The sequence below is a fragment of the Chironomus tepperi genome, unplaced genomic scaffold (genome assembly GCF_022539635.2).
Source record: "Chironomus tepperi strain 1889 unplaced genomic scaffold, CSIRO-AGI_Ctep_v1 contig_244, whole genome shotgun sequence".
Classification (NCBI taxonomy): Eukaryota; Metazoa; Arthropoda; class Insecta; order Diptera; family Chironomidae; genus Chironomus; species Chironomus tepperi.
Genome location: NW_027226366.1, coordinates 3,047,504 through 3,072,906, shown reverse-complemented (window position 1 = coordinate 3,072,906; position 25,403 = coordinate 3,047,504). Strand labels below are relative to the sequence as shown.

General features: G+C 30.7%; 5 protein-coding genes across 16 annotated transcripts in view; 2 read left to right on the top strand and 3 right to left on the bottom strand.

Moving 5' to 3' along the window:
- Pde8 (phosphodiesterase 8) overlaps positions 1–15,767 on the top strand; it is a 76,357-nt gene extending 60,590 nt beyond the window's left edge. For 4 of the 11 annotated variants that reach the window (XM_070641470.1, XM_070641469.1, XM_070641472.1 and 1 more), the window contains 10 exons: positions 6,326–6,576; positions 6,680–6,739; positions 7,809–7,866; positions 8,020–8,229; positions 8,299–8,844; positions 8,916–9,269; positions 9,574–9,957; positions 10,438–10,574; positions 10,758–10,835; positions 12,310–15,767. In XM_070641470.1, the coding sequence (XP_070497571.1) occupies positions 6,326–6,576; positions 6,680–6,739; positions 7,809–7,866; positions 8,020–8,229; positions 8,299–8,844; positions 8,916–9,269; positions 9,574–9,957; positions 10,438–10,574; positions 10,758–10,835; positions 12,310–12,550 (2,319 nt within the window). In that variant the 3' untranslated portion in view covers positions 12,551–15,767. Of the gene's footprint in view, positions 1–8; positions 510–1,090; positions 3,668–3,747; positions 3,849–6,325; positions 6,577–6,679; positions 6,740–7,808; positions 7,867–8,019; positions 8,230–8,298; positions 8,845–8,915; positions 9,270–9,573; positions 9,958–10,437; positions 10,575–10,757; positions 10,836–12,309 lie in introns of those variants that run through there. The other 7 variants (XM_070641464.1, XM_070641463.1, XM_070641462.1 and 4 more) reach the window with 7 other exon arrangements.
- A 1,999-nt stretch (positions 15,768–17,766) lies between these two features.
- Positions 17,767–19,600, bottom strand: Nse4 (Non-SMC element 4). 2 transcript variants are annotated; one of them, XR_011544503.1, is made up of 3 exons: positions 19,460–19,600; positions 18,484–19,400; positions 17,767–17,780 (listed from the first exon to the last, which is right to left on the bottom strand). XR_011544503.1 is itself a non-coding variant. In XM_070641473.1 (2 exons), the coding sequence occupies exons 1-2, from the start codon at positions 19,539–19,541 to the stop codon at positions 18,562–18,564; spliced, it is 921 nt and encodes a 306-aa protein (XP_070497574.1). In that variant the 5' UTR covers positions 19,542–19,600; the 3' UTR covers positions 17,830–18,561. The 2 variants fall into 2 exon arrangements, 1 of the variants encoding a protein (XP_070497574.1); XM_070641473.1 differs by lacking the exon at positions 17,767–17,780 and having other exon boundaries at positions 17,830–19,400.
- Positions 19,601–19,641: 41 nt separating this feature from the next.
- Positions 19,642–20,481, bottom strand: DCTN5-p25 (Dynactin 5, p25 subunit). Its single transcript, XM_070641474.1, has 3 exons — positions 20,337–20,481; positions 19,993–20,277; positions 19,642–19,927 (listed from the first exon to the last, which is right to left on the bottom strand). The coding sequence occupies exons 1-3, from the start codon at positions 20,397–20,399 to the stop codon at positions 19,718–19,720; spliced, it is 558 nt and encodes a 185-aa protein (XP_070497575.1). The 5' UTR covers positions 20,400–20,481; the 3' UTR covers positions 19,642–19,717.
- Positions 20,482–20,501: 20 nt separating this feature from the next.
- On the bottom strand, positions 20,502–23,428 carry Noc1 (Nucleolar complex protein 1). Its single transcript, XM_070641460.1, has 2 exons — positions 23,102–23,428; positions 20,502–23,030 (listed from the first exon to the last, which is right to left on the bottom strand). Exons 1-2 carry the CDS (start codon positions 23,391–23,393, stop codon positions 20,581–20,583), a joined length of 2,742 nt encoding a protein of 913 aa, XP_070497561.1. The 5' UTR covers positions 23,394–23,428; the 3' UTR covers positions 20,502–20,580.
- Positions 23,429–23,824: 396 nt separating this feature from the next.
- Wdr92 (WD repeat domain 92) lies at positions 23,825–25,385 on the top strand. The gene is made up of 2 exons (XM_070641277.1): positions 23,825–24,247; positions 24,302–25,385. Exons 1-2 carry the CDS (start codon positions 23,973–23,975, stop codon positions 25,146–25,148), a joined length of 1,122 nt encoding a protein of 373 aa, XP_070497378.1. The 5' UTR covers positions 23,825–23,972; the 3' UTR covers positions 25,149–25,385.
- The last annotated feature ends 18 nt before the right edge of the window (positions 25,386–25,403 follow it).

Sequence of the window (25,403 nt, the reverse complement as noted above, 5' to 3'; positions counted from 1 at the left end):
GTATTCAGAAATATATCGAGCTATAAACATTCCGAAAACCTTCTTTTTTCCTCCTCTTGTGTTTTTTTTTTCTTGGAATAAGAAGAGCGAAAAATACTCAAAAAATTTTGAGAATCGAATTTTTTGCATATTTGTGAGATTATAGAGATTTCCATATGAGTGAATACAGAAGCATGAACAAAATATCATCTACATATATATGAGATGTCAATAAAAATTAAAATGAATTAAGAGCAATTTAATATGCTCAGTTCTAGTAGTAAGAAAAAATAAATTACGCAACTTGAAAGCTTCGACGTAAATCGTGGGGGAAATATACTTATATTTAATATTAGTGAGCAAGTGTTTACATAAATTGCACATTATAGACAGACTAAAAATAGATGATCCCTAATTTAAACAGCAATAAAAGGCGCTAAGTGAAAAATATTTCCAGCTTTCTTTTTAAAAAAGAGATTTTTTTCTTCTCTGTTAAGCACAAATGAAAATCATTTTAAGCTTAAACGTGAGTGAGTAGACGTTCAATTCTTATTTCCCCCTCAGTATATTGCCTTAAGTCAAGTGTCCATGTGCCATTACATGTGAAGGATTTTTATTTTTTGTGTTTGTGTGGATATCATATAACTTTATCTATATTGTATTTAGTGGAAAACAATCAAAAATAGCTGATTGTTCAATAAAAATAACCTAAACGATTCGAGGATTATCGAATATATAAAAAAACTAGTGTGGAAATTATCGATGTAGTTATCTTTGACGCTTTTTTGAAGAGGATTTATAAGTGGAAGCGTTTTTAAGTTTATGATCTTATGTCTCAACTGTTTTATGAAATTCAAATTACTTTAGTAGTTTTTAGTTGAAATTTTCTCACCTGGAAAGTTTAGATATGAATTTAAGTCTTATTTTGCTTTAAATTACGATTCTGTCGATTCAAATTGTTAATTTTTAAGTGAGCAAAGATAGAAATACAAAGTTTAACTCTTAAAGCAGTCAAAAAAGTGATAAATTTCAAAATTTCTTTAATTCAATTGTTTTGTTTACATTTTTACTCGTGAAAAAGATAAGAAAATTTAAAATTTAATTTGGCATTGAAAAAATATCAGAACAGTCACAAATAGGATTTAAAAGAACAGATTAATTGATTTTATCAGAAAATTTAATTAAAATTCTAGCTATAAACATTAGATTAATTAGATAGATTAGACAGTTTGGTCTAATCTTAAAGATTAGTAAACTTTGTCACAAAAAACTATGGAACCCAAAGTGATCTCAACAAAATCTCTTAAATCTGTGTTAAAAATAATAAATTTAGTTTTCCATTATGCTATAAAGTGAATAAGAAGTCTTATACAATGTTATGCTGCAAGACATTGAATGAAAGCGACAAAAAAATTGTATGTTTTATGATGAGAAAAGTTTCAGATGATGAAACGGAAGGGAAAATCAATAATAAGCTTAGTGAATATCTATATATTTCAGTGATTTAACTTTGATGTCGAAGACAATGAAATAAAATATCCTATTGACATCAATTTATCAAGATACTGTGCGCTACGTACACAAAGCGGTTTCAAGACAAATAAATAAATTTATTATAAAATAAATGAATAAAAAAAGGAAGAGACAGAATTTAATTAAGTATTAAGTCGGTATTGAGGTAACTGCTATGACAGATTTCTTTGTGAAATTATGGAAAGCATCTTCGACAGTGTAAATTGTTTAAAACAATGTGATGATATGAGTTAATCTAATTAAGACGCAAAAATTACTGAAGTGAATGTCGACTAAAAATAGACTTATTTTATTTCAAATATAAATCCATTAGCAGATTAACAACTCTCGCCTTATCGTGACTGGTGATAATTGAAGAAATCGTCACAAGTTTATTTATTGCCTTTTATTTAAAAATAATAAAAAAATACGTCAAGTGTATACGAAACCAAACATGTGAGAGAATTTAGTCATTATTATATTTTTTTTTATTAAGAATTTTAGCCACTGAAACGCATTTTTCGCCGCTTTAATGATAAAAATAATAGACATGCTAACAAATTCGCTAAAAGAAATTAGCTCTTATGACGCCAAATGAACTGTGTGAATTTTTTTTCCGTGAGGCACGTGCTTAAAGTCATGTTGAGATTTTTTTACCCAACTCAATTGTTTCTTTGTGAGTAAATAAAAGTTCGTATCTAATTTTAAGTTAAATTGTGTTAAAGTTTCATTTTCATTGACGTAAACATTTTAAGGATGTGATGAAAAGTTATTATAAATAAACTCTTTAACTGTAAATTCAACACATGCTAATTTTGCTCCAAGAACTTTGACTCCAGATGAATGAATCGATTTTGCTACTCGTTAAGAAAGATACAGTACAAATGAATTAAATTGAGGAAGTTTACGTCAGGATTTCTGTAAATAATTGGCGCTAAAGAATTACGTAAATTGATGATTAATGGGTATGAATATTTAGTGAGAAATTGGGTTATTTACTGCTAATAATGTGGATTTCAATGAAATTTTGTCAGATTTGTGTAATCTTGGGAAATTTGTTGTGAATCCGTGATGTTTTCGTAAAATTTCTATTTAAAACGTTGAGAAACAGTTTTGCTTGACGTTTACTTACTTCCAGTTCGTTGTCTAATTAGTAATAAGTCACAATCAAGTTAAAAACTTAAGTTAAACACAGTAAAATTGAATAAACTTTGAAATTTACAATTTTTATGACTTTCTTATTGTTCACTAAAATTGATGATTCTATTTGAATTTCAAAAAACCGTTAAAAATGTTTTTGTAAACATTGATAAAGATCCTACTTAAGATTCCACTAATAACATCGAAATGCCCACCTTTAAATGTACAATACCAAATTTATATGATATCCACCCACGATTTATTGACACAAATACCGAAACTTTTCCTATAGATTTTTCAATTGAACCAGAAAAAGAGAAAATAAGAAAATTCAAGACTTAATGAGAACACATAAAGCTAAAAGGCAATAAAACAGAAATTAAATCCAATATTGAGAATGGATTTATTCTGAAGATAACAAAAAAATGTTTGTGAATTTCCCATTCACGAATAGACTGACAGCTAAAAGAACTCCATTTATGGCCTTATTGTTCTCGAAAAACGAAGAAGAAGTGCAATAACGTAATCGATACGTAGTAGTTGGACGAAGAAATTGTATCGAAGTGAAAAGAAATACTACACGGTAGACCATAAAGTGATAAGGAACGGAGTAAAATATTTATCATGGTTGATTCATGTTTCAAAGTATTTCGCAAGACAAAATGTCTTAACAGAAAACGTTGTGATAGTTACGATTCATATTATATGAATGATGATAAATGTGGATGTGGCAATAATAATAATAATGGAGGTGCTAAAATTCCCAATATTAATAATAATAATGACAATAAAGTGGTAAATGACCTATCAAGTGAATTAATAGTAAATGATATGGATCATCACGATTCAGAAGTTGTTCTACGACGTCACAATCGAAAATATCTCCACTCAATATCGACAGTTAGTTATGACGCGATGTCTAGTGACGATGATGAGACACTTGACATTTTATATCCCTTACCACATGTGAATACTCACGAACGGTCACTCAATAATAGCAATTGTACTGATGATACAAAGCGAATTGATAAAAATGGTAAAAAAAAAAGCTTTCATTATTAATTACGACAATAGTGCCTATACCATATTTTATTTATTTGATATCACAACAATCAGATAAAAGTCCAACTCAAGATAACAATGAGAGTCGTTTGGTGAGGAGTGAATCCGGTTCATACTTGATCAAAAAGCTCTTTAAAGACAAATATAAACGACAGGTGAATATGACTTTTGTGATTTTTTTTCAATATTCTCTTCTAGTTCCAAACTTTTTTTTTATTGCGTTTTTTTGTTTTGAAGTAAATGGGGTGATAACTGGTGATAACCGAAAAAGAAATATTGAATGAAGCGAATGACGTTGTGTGACGAATTGTAAATTTTATCATGAAACGTGATCTGAGTACACTTTTCCATTTTTTTTTTTTTTGGACAGTTGTCAGATGTCTTGGTGACACACTCTAAGTCGCATTTTAAGTTTTTATGAACGATTTTGGGTCTGTTGATCTCAGCAAAACATACGGAATTATACCTTTTTGAATTTTTTCTCAGAACTTTGTCTGATTCCCATACAATCTGACTTTTTATAAGGAATAATTTATGATGAGGTCTTTGAACTTTTTGTTATGAGAATTTAATCGGTATATTATTAAATTGGATTTGATGTGTGTTTTGATTGGGAATTTTATGATGGATTGTGTATTTTTAAAATGTTCATATATGCTCCAATAATAGTCTATTGTGGAGGAAAATTGTTTTGAACTCTTGATCAGCAGTTTAAGTTCTCTTGAATCTTGTTGATTGTAGGATGTTGTCTTGATGCAATGGATTGTTAGTCGAGTGACAAGAAGTAGGCGAAGGAAGCAATAGAAAAGTCATTGAGTCTTCTATTAGATTCCAAACTATGTGTGGTTTGGAATCTGTGTTTATATCTTTAGTTTCGGTTTTTCAAGTTTCTTGCTCTTTTGCTCTAGATTAGTCTCATGTTCGATATCTTACTACTTCTAAGTTTCCATTGAAGACAAATACACTTCTCCACAACATAGCTCGAGTGAGACTCGAACCCACGTCATATGATATCCGAGAACATGCTCCTTCAATTGAGCTACCTGGGGTTATTCGGGAAAGTGGCACAAAGCACATTTAAATCGTCTTTCTGTATCCAGTGCTCATTGTCCAAATGAGCTCAAACTATGATCAAACTCCTTAAAATGCTACTTTGTATTGACATAGTAAACATAATAAAAATTAGAATCCCGAATCCCTTTAAAGCTATAAAAGCAATTTATTTAAAGATCCAGTAGCGACATAAAACCTTCATTTACCTAAAAATTAATTATTTTTTCTCAAAAGTTGATGAATGAAAGTTGATACTCGTCAAAAAATAAACAAGTTGCTTAACTTAATTGTAAACTTCTCCAACCCTTTTGTTATACATCATTTAGTCGTAGTAATCTATGAAATAAAAACAAAATTTAATTCAATTTTGTGGAACAAAAGGAACAAAATTATTAGAGGAAATAGCAACTTTCGCATGCAGACTCACATAAACAATGGAACAGCACATCGCTCAAAATTTCATTCGTAAATTAAATTCACGCGAAAGACGACGACAAATTGTTTATAATTTAATACCTGTTGATGCTATAGATCCAACATGTTCGACACATGAGTTGATTGAAAATAAAGCGACACATTTATATCGTTATGGTTGCAGCAACTTACAGGATGCGAATATTGAAATTGAAAACAATAGTTTGAGACGAAAAAAGAATCCAATTTTCCACTTCCAAGGTTTCTCCATATTATCATCAGCTCGTTAATTTTCATTTACATAATTCTTGCTGCTTTTTTTTCTCATTCATTGATTTTTTTTTCTTCTTGCTGCCATCATTACTATCATAACATACATACGTACAATGTTTTCCTTTTATGTACCATCGAAATAGAACAAATTCGTGCCGTATTGATGATGAAGAAGGGAGAAAGAAGGAATAGAAGAAGAAGAATTTTCTCAAGTTTATTTAATGGAAGCTCATTTGATGAGCTCAATTTCATTTTTGAACCTATACTCGTGGTTTGTTTTTCATGATTGGGATTCGTTCATAAATGACGTTCAGTTGTTATTGGTTGAATGCTTTAGTGAGGTTGCTTTGGTTGCCTGGGGTAAAATTAGGTTACAAAATGATGGTTAGTCAACTGCATTCTCTTCTCTTTGACTCTAGAGAGGATCTGGATCTATCTGACATTCCATATAGTTCTTTTGTATCAAACGACAAAGGGAAATGAGTCAATAGCAGTGGTGGGCAACCTTTTTGGGGCCACGGAACACCTTGGTGGAAATCTAAGATAGAAATTACATATGGCATTCGGTTCATGACATTTCCACTAGAATATAGCTGCACACAGGTTGCCCACCACTGGTCTGTAGTCCCATTTATTGGATAACTTCAGGGATATTACATGAAGTGGCTCAGGGACCAGAATTGAGGGATTTCCAAATTCTAAGATGGGTATCGAATGCCTCCCCATTAACCCATCCATGCCTACATCCCTACATATATTGGATATCATTTCTGAACGACCTTATCAATCTTCTTATATATAATAATGCTGAATATTTAATATCTTTATGGATCACATCTGACTTCTTATTTTTTTCCCCTTCTCTCTCTATTTTTCTGTTTGTCTTTTTCAGAAACTTCATGATGGAAAATATCCATATCTCATCCCACCGAATCCACCCGTACGAGCGTTGATAGTCTTCCATAAGGATGATCAAGTTAGTGATGCTGTATTGAGGTCATGTGAACGCTTAAATTTAGAAATAACTCGTGCAAAGAGTACAGATTCAGCATTAGAGCTCTTTCAGAGTCCACTTAATGGCGGACATCATCTTGTGATAGTCGATGGACGATGTAAAAACACTGATGTCGAGTCATTTGGGAGGTTTGTTTATATCATTTTATTTTTTGTGCTGTCATATTATACGTAAATTAATTATCAATAATCGGATTAAAATTGAATTTTTTTTTACATCATCATCATCTAGATCATTGAGAAGTTCCAAGGGTAGTCAATATACGATTATGGTGTGTGTGGTTAAAAAGAGGTAAGAGGCATTAAACACATTTAAATAATTCTGATGTGCTACTCGAGAATGATGATAGGATAATGGCACCTGTTGATCTTTCTCCTACATACCGTTTCACATCAGAGAGCTTATAGTTAACGAATGATACACATTACTTCAATTAAACCACATGAAAATTCATTGTGCCTACATTGAAAAGCCTTTCCTTTCTTCAATAACATATGCTTGATGATATATCAATCAATTTATATCGATGTTTTTTATGTGCTTCATTGAATGTGAAATGAAATTTTTATTTTTATTTATTTCATTATCCATCACCTTGCTTCATAATCAATTTTCTTAGAGCATTTTTTAAAAAAAAACTTTATCGATTCCTTTTTATTGCCTAATTCAATTTTATAATGTTTATCCGATAAATTATATTACTTTTGCGGCTTTAGATTATTAGTGATTGAGTATGTTGAGTTGTAAACAAGCTTCTTTTCCGTGGAAATCCACTTGAAATTCTAAGAAACTTTCTAGATTTGCAATCAATTTTGCAAAATTTTTAGTACAGATAGAATTTAAAAATTTAAAAGCTGTTAAATATCATGTTATTGATCAGTTTTGACAAATTTCTAATGTAGACACAAATCAATATTTTAAAAACTCAAAATGCCGTTAAAATTTCATATTTTGATCAACTTTTACACTATTTTTAACAGAGGCACAAACCAATAATTTTTTTTAAATCTCAAAACTTCGTTAAAATTCATGTTTTTGATCAGCATCGACACAGTTTTTAGTACAAAACAATTTAAAAATTCAGAAGCCGTTAAATTCTTGTTTTAGATCAATTTTAACAAAGACACAACCCAGAAATCCTATTAAAAATGCGCATTAAACAAACAAACTTCCTTCTGTATTCCTTCAGCCCAACATTGTGTATTTATGAAATCGTTCACTGCTCTTTTCCTTCTCGACAAATTGATTTATCATATACAGCTTTTGGGAAAGGTCATTTGATACATCGAGCGCACACGAAGCTATAAATTTAGATATGAATCAAGTATGAATTTTTATATATATTTTTTTTTATTTTTAGTGTTTTCGAAAAGGACGATACGTCAATTCTGTCGTTGCTAGATGTAGGATATAATAGAGTAAGTCACATAACAAACAATGTAATACGAGGATAAATTTTTTAAAAGCATTTTTCTTCTCTTTTCATGTTTATTTACCATTTTCATTCATTCTATAATGTGTGACTACTCGCTCTTCTGATCCTGATAACCACCATTCACCCACATATATAGTGTATAATTGAATCTCCACATGTATCAATATTAAGCTCTGAACTTCGACAAATTCAACATTCGCTCATTAGACCGCAGAATGTTATCGCCACACAACAAGCTCTTTATGCTGCTCTTCATCGGGTGAAGGATACAGTTATGATAACAGATGATGCTTTAAGAATACAATACATGAATAAGCAAGCTGAACGAATTTTGGGAATGAAAATTGTAAGCATATACATGAATATTAATATCAATTAAAATTTAACAATCAATGTTTATTTTTGGTATATATAGGATGAAGTTGTTGGTCGACCGTTGCACGACTTTATCAATTCCGATGCATCAGTGTTATTAAGTCAAACAAATAGACTGAGAGAGTTTGATGGTACGTTATCATTCACTCGTAAGGTTCAGGATCCAATTTTATTACATGTTCGAGCATATCCAGTTGCATGTTTAGGAAAATCAACAACTCATTTAATATTAAGTATACAAGGTAGCGGTAGTCACGAGATGGGACTACCATCGATTCCACAAGCCAAAGAACCAAGAGGTTCACTTCATTCAATAAGACGTGGTAGTTTTGATATCCGTTCAATAGCATCTGATGGATTAAGACGAACGAGTTTAGCAAAATTATCGTCACTTCCATTGGAAGCGCCTATAACAAAAGTGTTGAGTTTGTTGACGCAAGTTCAGGAAAATTGTTCGACTGATGAGGCTAGATTATTGGATCGTGTTATGGACTTTTTGAAACGTGAAGGACTTTATAGTCCGCAAATTAAAGAGATAAGACCTGAAGATCCAGTTGCCACTGATCTCATTGGTGCTTTATTGACGGTAAGTTGACATACATTTTTTTCTATGTTTTTATGTCATATTAATCATACTTAATAATTTAAAATTTATAGCAGGGTCCAACGAACGTTGTATCATCACGACGTAGCTCAAATGAATCTATAATTCGATCAGGAAGTAGACAATCGAGTACAAGTGCAGCTGTTCCAAAAATGAAGATGCCAACACACGTTACGGAGCTGCTTGAATGTGCATTAGATTGGGATTTTGAAATTTTCCGCCTCGAGGAACTAACGGAAAAGCATCCATTAGTATATTTAGGAACAGAACTGTTTCGGCGCTTTGATGTCTACAATACATTTAATTGTGATGAAGTGACGTTTAGATCATGGCTCATTGTTATCGAGTCACATTACCACAATGTGAATACTTATCACAATAGTACTCATGCTGCAGATGTTATGCAGGTCTGTAAATATTTATATATTGGTTATTTGAAATGTGTTTAAAGTATGTAGAAACTGATGTTTGTGCTTGCTTTGACAAGACTGCTTGAGGCAGTCATGAAAGAATAGAAACAATGTAAGCAAATTTTCAAGTCATTGTGGACACTGATCAAATTATGAAAATTCAAATTCTTAAGAACCGTTAAAATGCGTCTTGACTATTTTATTCTTTTGATCTGACAACTTCCAAAGTTAATCAAATTCCACAACATCCATAAATGTTTATTTCCTTTTTTTATTTGCATATCTACAATGTGAACGACAGGCAACAGCATGTTATCTCCAACAATTAGCAAATCGTGACTTAAAAATTATGGATCGATTAGACGAGGCGACGGCATTGATAGCATCTGCTGCTCATGATGTGGATCATCCTGGGCGCTCATCCGCATATTTATGTAATTCTGACAATCAGTTGGCAATTTTATACAATGATGTTTGTGTACTTGAGTCACATCATGCTGCCACAACATTTCGTTTAACATTATCTGATGAGAAAATCAACATATTTAAGAATCTAGATCGTGATATGTACAAGCTTGCTCGCTCAATAATTATTGACATGATTTTAGCTACTGAGATGACGAGGCATTTTGAGCATTTAGCAAAATTCGTAAGCGTATTTGGGAATGATGCGGAAAATAGAGACGTAAGTGTCATATTTGACAAAAGGTGGTGAACTGTAGTCATGTTTATTCTTCAAAATTTAATGGAATGACATTTGCAGTGTTCGAAAGTAAAATTTTCGAAGTTTGAAGGTGAAATTTTTGATTTTCGAAATTAAAATTTTCAATAATCGAGAGATGTATGTAAAATTTTCGAAGTTTTTTAATTCGTAAGTGAAATTTTCGAAATTTGAATGTGAATTTTTCGAAATTCGAAAGTGAAATTTTCGAAATTCGAAAGTGAAATTTTCAATATTCGAGAGTTAAGTATTCAATATTAAAAAGTGAAAATTTTGATTTTCGAAACTGAAATTTTAGATATTCGAAAGTTAGTAATTCGTTATTCGATATTCAAAAGTGAAAAATTGAAATTGACAGCATCAATAATTTGATTGCGCTCACCACCACTGCCACCGATATATATGTCGAATTCATATTTCCTCAATTTTCAAATTAAAATACAGATTGTAATTAAAAAATATCCCTTAAAGCTTCCAAATGACGAAGATAATCAAATGTTGATCCGACGAATGCTTATCAAATGTTCTGATGTCAGTAATCCAACAAGACCATTGAAATTTTGTGTCGAATGGGCTAGAAGGTAAATTTTTCTATAAAACATACATGCACATGTGTCTATTCTCGTTTCTGTAAAGAGATGGAAAAATCAATTTTCATTTCATTGTATCAAAAATGCTGTCAAAAAATATTCAATTTACCTTTTTTTTCTTCTTTCTTCTTCTCTCAATCTTTTTCATTGTCATATTGTCTACATGCTATGCAGAATTGCTGAGGAATATTTCATACAAACCGATGAAGAGAAGCGAAAAGGAATGCCTATTGTTATGCCGATGTTTGATAGGTATTATGATGTTTAAATATCTAATGAGATGTAATGTCTTTGTTTTGTTATTGGGGGTACGATAACTTGATACTGTATCATATCTGACATGCCTCAATGAGACAGAATGTTTTCACTTGTCGGAATGTCAATCTTTTGATTACAACTGACAAGTCTTGAATTTGATTTTCTGGTTTTAGAATCAATCATTCCATTTTCAAAACATTTCTGAGCGGTTTCAAAATTGAGATAAATCTGTATCCTGCTGGATTACAGGCACGTGATGGATAAAATCTGGGACGGGTTTGGATTTTGGAAAATCAAATAAAATTTATGAAAATAGAATTTACTGAGATCACAGGAAACAGTTTACACAGTCCCGGGACCGTTTTTAAGGATGTTTATCTCGTATATATAGCTACTGAAAATATGTAGCTTCAAAGGGATGATTTTATTCATATTTGATGAATTTGATTTGCTTTACATGCATTTTATATAAAAGGTTTTGGAAAGAATTCGTGAAATTTTGAAAATTTAATTTGTGACTTAGAATTGTTTTGAATTGGGAGAGAATTGAACTTGCATACCAAAGATCCTGAACTGAATCTTAGACATGTTTAATTGGAGAATCGATGTTCATTTAAACGATTTTGTCCAAAAGCTTAATTCATGTTTTGGGTTCTGTAGTATTTAGCACTGGATGTGTCTTTTCTGCTAGGTTTACATGGGTATACAAGAACTTGGATGAGTCTTTACGATATCTGGGTCACACTAATTATGATTAGGTAAATTGCAGCATACAGCAGGCCCTTTCAATGTGCTAGTGTCTTTTAAATGTGCAAAACTTGCCACTAAGCCGGACTTCGTTGCAAAACTGTAGGTCGAGGAATGCTTGGAGCATTAGATTCTAAAGTATTAAATTCCAGTGCGTCTTTATCTCAAATTGTAGCCCTAAATTGACACAAGGGTTAATAAAACATGAGGATTAAGTTCAAGTAGCGCCAAAATAACCCCAATTTAGGATCTAGCCAGTGTCACTTCGCGTACTGTGCTATTCGAGGAAGTTAGCAACATTTTCTGTCAAAATAGATGAATTTCATCATCAATCTTATTTAATCAATCCCTACATCAAAAGGCATATTTGAAAATATGTCTTTTAACGTTTATGCCATTCCAATTTCAAAATTCCATTCACCTTCACTTCACTAAAAATGTATCCTTCGAGTTATTCATCAATCCCAGCTTTGAATCCCAGAAATATGAGTGAGCATAAAAAGCATTTTTGGAAGAATTTAATCCATTATGAAATAAAATCAGGAATTTTTATCATCATTCCTAAAAGTTGACTTATTCAGCATTAAAAATGCTGTGTCATTTTCTTCAATCAAGTTATTTACCCCCAATTATATCTTCGTATTATCCTAAAAAAGTCTTATATGTATATGTTAATCTATAGACCTCATCTCACATTACAATTTTCTTATTTCCTTTACAGAGCAACTTGTTCCATATCTAAAAGTCAAATCGGCTTTATAGAATTTATAATTCAGGATATGATGAATGCGTGGGATGGCTTTATAGATATGCCAGAGCTTGTACAATACATGCAATATAATTATACTCAATGGAAGCTATTTGAGGAGCAGGGCATCAATACATTGAACGATATTAAGCGTAAGCAAATGTCGATTACAAATGCAAATCTATCGAGTATGAAATTGGATGAAATGATGTGAAAATTAATTGAAAAATTGTGGAATTAAAAAAAAAGTAAAGACTTCTGTGCTATTTTAATTTTTCTTTTCCATGTGCCAATTAGTATGTGAAATTTTTGGTTGAAAAATATCATGATGGAATGTCTTTCTTATTAATAGTGCCGGTTATAACTTCTATTGAACTCGCAGCAAAACTTATTAAAATGTCGATGTTAATGCAAATAAAATGAACAAAAAAATAAACCAGAATTATATAAAAAAAAGTGAAAAGTATCATCCGTGTTCCGCGCGGAAGTTAAGAAAAATCTTAAATTAGATTAAAAATGAAATAATTAGAGCATTAAGTCATGGATGTTTTATTAAAAATAAGGCACATAATAATATTTTGTCGATCTTGATGGAAATGAAAAGAATCATAAGCTTTAAAACTCACGAAAATAATAATTTAATTTTTTTTTTGTTGAATTGAAAATTAGTTAATAGAAAATTTAGTTTTTCTTCTTTTTCTAGTCGATCAAATGCTAGCAAAAAAAAATACAATAAATAAATTAATAATACCTATATATTAGTAATGCATATACAGAAGAAAAAATTAGCAAATTATGAATGTTGTGATCAGCAACAGAAGATTTTTTTTGAGAAAGGATCATTAAAGTAGTTAAATAAATTATTTCATCCTGTATTACTGGTCGAGTCAAGTTTTGAAAATTGAAATTAATTCTTAATTGACGAAAACATCCACGGAAGCGATTAATTATTAAATATTTTAAATAAATACGTGCCAAGATCAGTAATACATGAAGCATGAAGCAGGAAAATGCGATAAAGAAGAAAACTTTTATCGATTATGAATATTTGAAAATTGAAAAGTTTTTCACTTTTCACATTCAGAAGTTCTCACCATGAAGATTCACACAAGGAAGAATAATTTTCGGAATTTTTTGCTTTAAATTTTATAATCGGCTAAAAAACTTTCCTGTTTTCAATTGTGATTAAAATTGTTGATGTAGATGGAAAGTATGAAATTGTAAAGTCATTGGAAATGGATGACTATGACGTATTTTTGTTGGTAATGCAAGGAAATTTTGATTTAAAAAAGTATCTGCAAATTTAAATTTTTAACGGTATTTCAAAATTCAAATTAATTGTTAATCAAAGACATAAATATCAGAGACACATTAAAAATTCAAAATTTAATTGTAACGTTTCAAAAATTATTTTTCAATGGCACAATTCTGTGTAATTATCCGAGACACCTTAAAAATTTCAAAATTTAATTTTAACGGTCATCTGGGGATTTAAAGTTCAACCAGCAAAAACTACGTCAGAAAAAAATTTTAAAATTAGGAAATTTATGTAAAAAAAATTTATTCATCAGAATTAGACTGAATTTAATTACTTGTCATCTTCCTTTTCCTCTCCATCACCTCAATTCATTTGAGGCATCTTTCACCTTTAAATTATTTAAAAATAAATAGCAAAACAAACAAAAATATGATGAAAAAAAAAGTAATATGAATGTTTTTCGTGCTCATAACAAATGCTTATAACTTAATACAATACACAAACAAGAGGTAATACATATGAAATTATTAATTATTCAAAAATTTGTAGCACAAATTTTAATGAAGGAGAAAAAAAAACTTTTGAGAAGCATTTGACGTTCTTCTTCCTCTTTTTATCTTTTGTTGAAACTCTTGAATTATTTAATTAATTGACTAATTAATGGGAAAAAGAATGATTCATTATATTTAACGTATTTAATTTTATTGTTAAGGAAAAACAACTTTTTGAGATATAAAAAACGTATGCTGGTCCATACAAAAATCATTGGTAGTAAAAAAAAATCTTAAAAAAATTATAAATTAAATTTAAAATATTATTAGATGAAAGCACACACACTTATTTAGGAAGTGAATGAATATAGGTGAATTAAAATAAAGACATAAGAGAATGGAAATTTAATTTGGGATGTGAGAATATTTTGATTGGAAGTTGTCGACATAAACTGCTCAAATTATTTAATTTATTCAAAAAAACTATAAAATTTCTTAGTCAGGCTGTGCTTGTGGATTTAATGCTTGTATCTATTTATTTTGTAATGGAAAACTTTAAGGAATTTGTGTATCCTTAAACTTCTTATTATTCATGTTTGTAGTTTAAAATCATATGAAAATTATACAGAGGAGCTTAACAAATAGTTCGGAACAAACTTTAAGCTGTATAAGCTGAAATTCTGGCGAACCTTTTAAAAAACGTTATTTTCATTTCTGTATTTCAATACTACAATGATAAATTATATTTTAAGAGTTCTAGAAGCAGCTTTTCTCAACTTAGCTTAATTATTTTTCAAAATAATGACGTTTTTTCATACTCTGCACAGTTGTGTGGTTCAGGGTATACCAATGCAATGTACGTAGCCACAATTTGTGTGTCGCAAGTATGCAAACCAAGTAAGTGACTAGAAACAGCGAAAAAGCAATCGAATCTGACTAGGTTTTCACCACAGATGCTTTATCGCTGCAGTTATGGTGAACCTTCATTCGTTAAATTGTCATAAGTCTTATAACGCATCTTATCCTATGGCACAGACCATAACCTAGAAATTTTAAGGATTCACTGTCCATTTAAGCATTTTGCTAAACTTGCAAAAGTTCAAAATAGCTTTTATCAACGACTAAGGCAACATCCAATCAAAAATTCTTGACATCCCATAAAAAAGTTATATCTATCTAGTGAAAAATTCGGAACATATTATGAATGTATTATGGAATTAACAATAATATTTATATTAATGTTAACAAAAAAAAGCATAAAAAAATTATATTGACGAGAATCCTATTTAATCAATTTAAGGTAAGAAATTTGAAGGAGTAGACAAACTGCAGACAAAATAAAATTTTTTGATGGATCTTCGCAGCGCGAAGAATCTTTTTTATCTATCATCTGCCATACTTCCAAATATATTTATCACATTTTCCCTCCCCCCTCTTCGTTCCTATTGATAGGAATAAAATAAAAAAAATCTTTGCACATTTTCTACTCTTTCACTAGTTCAAAAAATGGGAAAAGTGGATACAATAATAAAATAAATAATAATAAAAAAATGAAACAACTTTTTTTCTTGATGAAAAATCTAACAACAAGATACTTTTTGAGAATATATGTTTTATGAACTGAATGAAAAAAAAAAATCTTTGAATAAAAATGAGAAATATTTGTATGTGAAAAATTTTAATTAGATTTTTTGTTGTAAGATTGACAAGCATTTCAGGAATGTCATTTTATTAATTTTTATGAGGAGGCTATGGATGGTATATTCTCATAATATTTAATATATAAATGCCTGCTCGCTTTCTGTGTTGGAATTTTGTAGCAATAATGGTAATTGTTTTGCTTTCTAGGAACATTTATTAATATACCTTCAAATTACATCATTAGAAGGCATTTTAGAGCTTTCTTTCAAGGTTACTTTTTGTTCATAAAAAGTTTTGTACACTCGAAATTTTTTAATTCCTTCAAAAGAAGAAAAGCTGAAGCCAATTAATAAATTCAAATTTCAACAATCTAAAAATTATTGTGAATAAGTAATTAGTCTAAACTTTTTCCAAGACTGTTTACGTTTTGATATTAATGACTGACTTCATATATATTACTATTCCTTATTTTGTGTCTTTTTACGATAAATTCTTGCTCTGTATACTTTAAAATTGATGATTTTTCTATTATGTCAAGGTTATGTTCAATGAACTTTTTGTACTCTCAATATCTAAGTTTTTCGACGACTTTTTGATTATCCTTGATATTAATACAGTTCAGCTTAACTCAATCAATAATCAGAAATGTTTTCTAACTAGTTCTTACGTCGAAAACACACTTTAATGAAATAAACTCACAATTTCACACTTTACAAATATAAAACCTTACAAATGCAATAAAATCTTCAAAGCTGTTGTGAGGTTTTTGTTATTTAAAATGGTTCGAAAACCGTTGAATTCGGAAAAGAGTACATTTTTCAAGCTTAATATAATTACGATTTAAAAAGCTTTCAATAATTTAATGAGAACAACATTTTAATGAGACATAATCAGTGCTCTATGATTAATCATTTTCAAACAGCTTTCATCAAATTTCAATGCGATGAAAAATTCAAAGCTATTTTTTAAATCCCATCCCCCAAAAAAATATATTATATTATAAATCAGTCATTAAATTAGCTCAACATACATTATCAAACCCTAATTATGGATCATTTTATAAAGTTTTTCCAAATTGTTCTCTCAGTTTAATGTAAGCACACGTTTCAGTTGCATTTATAATTAATTTTTTTTATACAAATTACATATATGTGCTGTCTGTAAACCGAGTAAATGCTAACAATTATCCATAATGAATATTCAGTATATTTTTGTGCAAATTGTAGTTTATGCTAGTCTTCATTTTCAAATTTCTCCTTTTTAGCGCATTTTTGAAACTTGTTTTCAAAAAGGTAGCTTAATAAGACACTTTGTTCGTTCGGGCGTTCGTTCGTTCGTCTGTTCGTTCGTTCGGGCTAGGTTCTTATCTCAGCAATTAGACATCGTAGAGAGCTCAGGTTTGTTTTATTAGCTCCGTGTTATTGCGGGCAAATGCATTTAAAAGTTTCAAATCAAAGCATAAATACTATAATTAACAACTTTTCATTTTCATATACAACAACAACAAAAACAACAACACGTTTTTTCATTGTTTTACAGTGTTTTTCAATGTTTGTCGATGTTTTTACAGTGTTTACTGAACAATGTTTGAATTTTTTTGACCGTTATGATGTTTGAATTATGAAAATCCGTTAAATGATGAAGTTCTTAAATTTGTGGAAGTTTTATATGGATCTTGTTTTCAAGATCTGAAATTGACCTGGATCTTACTGGATCTTGGTTTTTAGGTCTGGAAGTGAACTGGATCTTACTGGATCTTGTGTTTTAGTTCTGGAAGTGAACTGGATCTTACTGGATCTCGTTTTGTAGATCTAGAAGTGACTAAGTTATTAATCAATTACTAATCGCTGGGACAAAAATGCGCTTAAGTCCCTCGATCAATAACACGAGGACTTTTGTAATTTTTTTGTTTCTATGTGTGCTGTGATGTCAAAGCACAACTATTCAGCTAGTCTGCCAATTAAGGCGGAATTTGACATTGAGTTTGAGTTTGTCTTCATAAAGTTGTACATCTTAACGAATTGCTAGATGAAGGTTGAATGTTGTCCTGGAAACTTCAAAGGATTATTAAGAAATGTGTCAACATATGTAAAAATAGTCAGCATAAGGAACAGCAAAAATATCAAAAATTATATGACTAAAGTTGATTTCATGTGTGTCATATGATGGAAGAACTTTTCAGATGGATGATATCACATTCGCAAATTGGATTTTTTTTTTTGGGGGAAAAACTTTGTCACAAATTGAATTTGTGCTTATGAATTTTTCATGGTCGAAAAAAGCCGAGTTATCTATAATTAAATTTAAATCGTTCGCTTAATAACTTTATGTTTTGTGGACGCAACGCAAAAATCACAATTTTTTTTATGTTTTGACGTTTATGATGCTTTTAAGTATTGTAATGGCAGAAATGATGACAATCGATAATTTTTGAAGAGTTATGCTATCTCATAAATGAATCAAATCATTCTTTTACGAAGTATGTATTATAAAGAAAGTACATAAATAGGATTAATATCCATTATCAATAATCCATAAAGTACACAGCAGCCATACGCATTTTTTCATTCAAAAACTGATTTAATGAGATTTTCAAGCATCATTAATATCAGACTATAATACATAATTAAGTTTTAATGAAAAGTTCTCACATGATTTTTTGTTAATTTGCTAGTATTATTAACTTAAATTAAAGTACATAAAAGGTTTTTAACTATATGAAGTTACAGATCTACCGTCTGGTTTGAAAATTATTACTTAATCTGTATTAACAGCTAATTAATAAAAAAAAATTAAATTAAAGCTCTCTTGAAAAGGATTAAATCTGGGTCATAATCAGTCATCGGTTTCAGAAGTACAGTCGGTCTCATTGTGTTCATCCTCAATATTTAATCGTAGTAAAGGAGCTTTAATTTTATACTTTTTGATCCCCATTTTCCAAATTGATGGATCAATCGATACGACAGTTTGAACGGTTGTACTATTTTCTTCTTGACCTCTAGATGATGCACTTTTAAGGACGACATGTGGTTCCTGGTCGATTCTAGCTAATCCCATAATACCATCTCTAATCAAAAATGAAAGTTGAAATGCATAGTCAATTGATGACATGTAATCATCTGGATCAATTATTAATTCATAGTATGGAATGCTTGTCGTCTTTCGTTCCTTGCATATTCTCTCGATTTCAAGTCTCATTAAATTGATCTTTTCAGCTCCTTTATCGACTTTAACAATTTGTGTGATATTTTCAGGTGCTTTCTTTGCTCCTAATTGAGTTTTTGTCTGACGTTCTCTCTTAACTTTTTGAGTTTTAGTATCATTAAGTCCATTTGACTCAAATGAGAAAGTTCCGAGCATTGAAAGCTGAAATTGCGCTGTTCGACAGCAATCGATAGAAATTTCAAGCAATTTATCATCACGGTTGCTTGAAATCAAGTCCAAGATAGCTGCAACATATTCATCTTCATGGAAATTGTTATCTGCCATCTTTTCAGCTGTACTTCCCATCAAATCATGTCCCATTTTAATAATTGCAGCATCCATCAAATAATCTGCTGTATGTTCGATTTTTCCATCCTGTGCATAATCCGTTGAAACAGTTTCACACACATCAATAAGTTCCATAATATTATTAAAGCTGTCCAAGACATCCTGGTTTTCAAGAGTTTCACCTGAAGTTAAATTAATGTTTTTATTTCACAATATTGAGAAATATACAGCAATAACTCACTGATCTTTGCTCCCTTTTCAATCAGCTCCTTGTATTTGAGCTTTCGATTAACTTTTTGTGCATTATTACTACTTGTAGCCATGATAAATAAATATTTTAACTAATTTTAAGTTTTGTTTATTTTTTTGGCGCCTTAATTTAGGGTTGTCAACACAAACAAAAATTCAAATTAATATTGACAGTTAAATTTTTTAAATATTTTATGACAGTTGTGTTTTATTAGCGAATATGAGTTTTATAAATAAAATATAAGTATAATTAATGCATAGAAGGAATGAAATGCTCGTAAAATGATTTAGTAAAGTCGACCATCAAATCTAACATAGCTGGAGGAACCGATTCAGTTCCTTGACCTCCTTCAATATTTCCTTCTTTTGTGAATTTCATAAAACTAGCTAGTGTCGTTTCTGGAGGCAAAACAGCACCGTCCTCAATAATCGAGCAATCTTTAATCACACATCGTCGTCCCTAAAATTAATCAAACAAGATCCAGTAAATAATTTTGTTGATTAAAGATATTAAAAATGACTTACAATGACGACATTCTTTCCAATATAGACATAAGATCCAATAGATGCAGCTGAGATTACTGAATTTTCTCCAATATAGACATGATCACCAATGTGTAATGGAAAGAAAGCAACACCTTTACTAAATTGCTTAAATGGTGGACGAATTACTGCATTTTTGGATATAATACAATATCGACCAGTTCTAACATTTGCTAGATCTCCTCGAATTATAGCTCCTTTATCAACAATCACCTTGCCATGCAACACAATATTCTGGCTACCACAAAGTACCGTTTGTCGATTTACCTGCAAAATACGTCGGATGATTCATATTATTCAATTTTTATTAATATTCATTAATTTACCTTATTTCCAGACGCTGTTTCTACGAATTCGTCTTTATTATAGTACGTATCACATATCTCCATTGTTTAAAGACTGTATTACTGTCAATATCTATGTAATTTAACTAATTTTCTGAAATAAATCGAAAATTGGAAAATTCTTTGAAAAAATGTAAACAAAAGAAATGATTTTTGAACTTCCACGTTTGTGTAACTTTTTATTTCAAATTTTATTTAACCGTTAATTTTATTAAAATTAAATTTCTTATTTTCTTCGTTTTATTGGAAATTTAGCTTTTCCAAATGAATTTTTCCTCTTGTAACCTCCTGCAGTGTTATGACGTTTCTCTTCCCAGTCCAATTGAGCCTGAGATGACTTGTCTTTGTTGAATATTTCACCCAAAGTTCCGTGTTTTGATGAATTCTTCTCAATCATTTCAGAGAAGTCATCAACAGCCACAAATAGATTATTCATGCCTTTCTCTTCCTTCTTTGACTTGTTCTTTGAAACTTTTTTGCTTGACTTTGCTGGTTTTTCTTCCATTTCCTCGTCAGATCCGTCCGAAAGATCAGAACCGTCCATTTCTTCATCTATTGATTGATCAGTTCCACTTTCGTCGTCTTCTAAATCTGTGTCGTTAGCGCTGTCCATTTCACTTCCATCTTCATCATCATCATCATCGTCTTCCCAATTATCATCCATATCGTCTTCTTCGTCATCAGCTTCTTTTGATTTTTTCTTGCCTTTAACTTCCTTCTTGCTCGATTCGTTCTGGATCTCGGATAAATAGTCAAAATCTTCCTCACTCTTGTCAAAATCAGCTTTAGCACCAAGTGTATCAAGATAGCTATCAAATTCGTCATCATTGACTGACTCGACATCGCTTGCTTCCTCATCTTCAGCACTTAATTGCACATTCTTTTCCTTAATTTCACGTTTTCTTTGAATAAAATCAAAGATGAATCGTTCATCTTCTGTGCATGTTTGATCAGTAAGTGTATATACTGATTGACCACGAGAACCTTTAGGCTGATAGGTATGATGAAATGCTGACTTTTCCTCTTTTGGATCAACTTTCTTTGGATTCTTAAATGCAAATCTTTCAAGGAAATGCGACAAGCTGAAATCTTTCAAAGGATCTCCAAAGTAATTAATTTTTTGACTTTTCATGACATTTTCCACGAAAACTTGAACTGTTGGATGGAAAAACTTTGACATCAGAATTAATTCATAATAAAGAGTAAATTCAGCTCCACTATATGCAGCAGATCTCTTAAATGGATCATATTTTGTTGGATTTTTGATTTGTTTGATTGTTTCTTCCTTTTGTTTTGTTGAATTTTTGACGTGAATCCAGGATGACTTAACTTTTTCTGTATCATGCTCAATTACTTTACCATCAATCTCAACATCCTTATATTGTTCCTCTTCATCACTGTCCATTTCCTCAATTTTCTTTGCTACTTTGTCACTTGGTGTCTCGTCCTTAACTGCAACTGTTTTCAGGTAGAAACTCTTTAATTCCGGTCTTGTTTTTAGCAATTTACTGATGACAATTAATGCTCCGCATGCTTTAGCTGGATTTAATGACAATGTCATCTGTAATAATCGTTTAATAAATGCCTTACATCTTGATACATTCGAATCTTGATGAATTGAACGATGAATTATATGGAAGTACAATGATGTGATTTTGTTGCTAGCATTAAAAATTTCAGGATCGATCATTTTTCTGTACAATGCATTATAGAATCTATCATGATTTTCATTCTGAACAAGCACTAACTGAAGCAATAAACTAAGTGCTTGGAACGAAATTGATATATTTGATAAATATATAAGACGATAGATTTGATTGACTACTTCTGGTGTCGTTATTTCCATCTTTTTCTTTTCCTCATTAAACTCATTGATGTTTTGGATGGCAATACGTAGACAATTCAAAATAGCTTGCATGGTCTTTGAATTAATGTCACCCTTCTCAATTTTGATTTTAAAGAAGCAGAAACAAATATTGATGAGCTTTTGACTCGATTGTGCATTAGCAATTGGTGCAATTAATGACAAAAATCCAATTCCATAATGTTGAGCTAGATCGTTGATGTTTTTACGGAAAATCAGCTTCTCAGTTTCTAAAATCATGACATGAGCCATATTTGGATGTGATAAAAGGATTTGACGTAGATTGTATGTACATTTTGATGCAATTTTCTTGTCTGGATCACCAAATTTATTGACTAAAATTGTCAGTAAATAAGCTTCTCTTTCTGGGCATGTCTTAAGCAAATTTGATGCTGAAATAATCGCCTTAATTTTGTTTATTTCCTTTCCATTTTGTAGTGATCCTTGAAGATGTTGTAGGTAAGTGTTATAACGTCCTTTGAGCTCATTCTCAAAATACCAATGTGCATAAATGTCATTTCTTGTGGCTTGGTCTATCGTCATCTTCTTCAAGTTCTTCCAATCATTTCCTCTTTGGTCTAAAGGAACTAGCTTCCTATGCGACGGAAGTAGAAACTTGAAAAGATTTGTGACTGGTTCGAGAATATCTGAACTGTTCTTATTAGAAAACTTAGTAAGCGTAATTAACAAATCAAGAGATGACAAGTTTGGCAATGGATTTGATTGTACTAAAAGGGCACCGGCATTTGCTCGATCTTTTGATGTACCTTTCTGGAGAGCTGTCTGCAACCATTTTGCATCCGATGGGTTCTCTAAGGTGAAAGAATAAGGAATTAAATGATTAAATAGGATTAATTACCTGAAACATGTTAATTTAACTTACTTTTCTGTAATTTCTCAACTTCCTCTGTAAAGCATTTTTTGCAATGCTCTTCAAATGTTTTGAACTCAGATTCTTTGATTTCCATCAATTCTTTAGTATTATACTCATCATATAGCTGGTACCACTTCTTTCCTATGTCATGTCCATCATATTTTTTCGACTTTTTAATTTTTTCTTGCTTTTCATCTTTAGTTTCAATTGGTTTATCGACAATTTCACCATTTTCGCCAAAGAATATCTTCTTATTTGTCTTCTCTGTCGTAATTTTCAATGGTTCCTTATTCTTAATCATTTTAATATAATTAATAGAAATATCTGTTTACTTCACGTGTTGAATTTTAGAACAAAGTAAGAAATTTTAAGTTCAGCAGTTGACTTTTTGAGAGCGCTTTTTTAGTACATGCACATATGAGCACTTTAATGACTATTTTGTCTGTTTGTCTTAATAATTCCTGTGATTGAAAGATTTTTAACTCTTAAGTATGGGTTAGTATGACTTAAATTAAGCACAAAACATTTATTTAAGTGATAACTATCAAAACATAATTAACAAGGGATTTTATGTGTTTTTTCCTGGATGCTGGATACAATTTAAATTATAAAAATACGTTAAAAACTTAAAAAATCTAAAGATGTGGCAATTATCCTGAAAACGTTTGATTTTCCAGCATGTGCTCAATTTGACCGTTATATCTGAGGACAATGTGCTTTAGTCATCCACGTGTGTCATAAATAACGATTCTTCTACTTATTCTGTTCCCATAGAAAATGTTTGTTTACAAAAAAATGTTTGATCGAAGTAGTTCTTGAAATTTCTCAAAAAAAATCATTAATTAGGTAGTGACACAAAGAAAACAAAAGCTTAATAAAAATGGACAAGGTTCAGATGTTGTCTCACATTGAAAAGAGTTTAAATTACTCAATATTTGATGTTAAATGGATTCCAGTATCAGCCAAATTCATCACAATTGGAACTAAGACTAACGGAAAAGGAATAATCGAGATTTACGAATTGGATTCACCAAATGTCAAGCTAATTAAGGAAATCCATCAAGAAAGTCCTCTTAAATGCTGTAGCTTCAATTTATCATCACATGGAGATCGTCATTTAGCTTTAGGCGATTTTAGTGGAAATTTAAAGATACTGTAAGTTATATTCATAATAATAGTACCGTATACTGACTTATCAATCAATTTCAGTGACATTGAAAGACCAGAAGAACCAATCTATGAAGTTATAGCACATTCGGAAATAATAAATTCTTTAGATGCAATTGGTGGAGGAAGCTCAAATCTTTATGGAGCTAAAGAAATTGTCACAGGAAGTCGAGATGGAAGTGTTAAAGTCTGGGATCCTAGACAAAAAGGCGAGCCAGTTGCATGTATGTCAGCTACATCACCACATGATGAAACAGTAAAAGATGTTCGTGATTGTTGGGCAGTCACTTTTGGTGATAGCTTTAATAATATTGAGAGATCAGTTTGTGCAGGATATGATAATGGAGATATTAAGCTATTTGATCTCAGAAAAATGGCATTACGTTGGGAAACTACTTTGAAAAATGGCGTATGTTCATTAGAATTCGACAGAAAGGACATTCCAATGAATAAACTAGTTGCTACGACTTTAGAAGGAGGTGTTTATGTCTATGACATGAGAACAGAACATCCAACAAAAGGATTTTCTTATTGCTGTGAGAAAAATGCTGGTCAATCGTTAGGAACAAATGGAGTCATTTCAGGAGCTAAATCAACTGTTTGGACAGTCAAACATTTACCTCAAAATCGTGATATATTTATGACTGGCGGTGGTGCTGGAAGTATAAGAGTATGGAACTACAAATATCCTGAGAAGAGATTCAAGGAGATGTCTGATGGAACTAAAGTTGGAGTAGCTGGAAATGTTCAAATGCTAAATGCCGTCACTATATCTCAACAGCCAATTCATTGCTTTGATTGGTGCAGTGAGAAAATTGGACTTGCTGTTTGTGGCTCTTTTGACCAAACTGTTCGTGTTTTACTTTCCACTAACTTAAATTTATATTAATTAACTTGGTCTGACTAGAGCTATATGTTGATTCAAAATAGATAGATAATATTAATAGACTTGGTTCCGATTATAAAATTGTGCATTTATTAGATACTTGAAACAGAATCAATGAGAAATAATAGAGGGAATGATGTATATTTTTTTACAAACTTAAATCCAAGCGAATAGAAAGGAACAAAAAGGCAAAAAAACAAAATATCAATCAATAAAAAGCTTGAATGTTTTACACAGAGATTAAGGATTTTGGTGCTA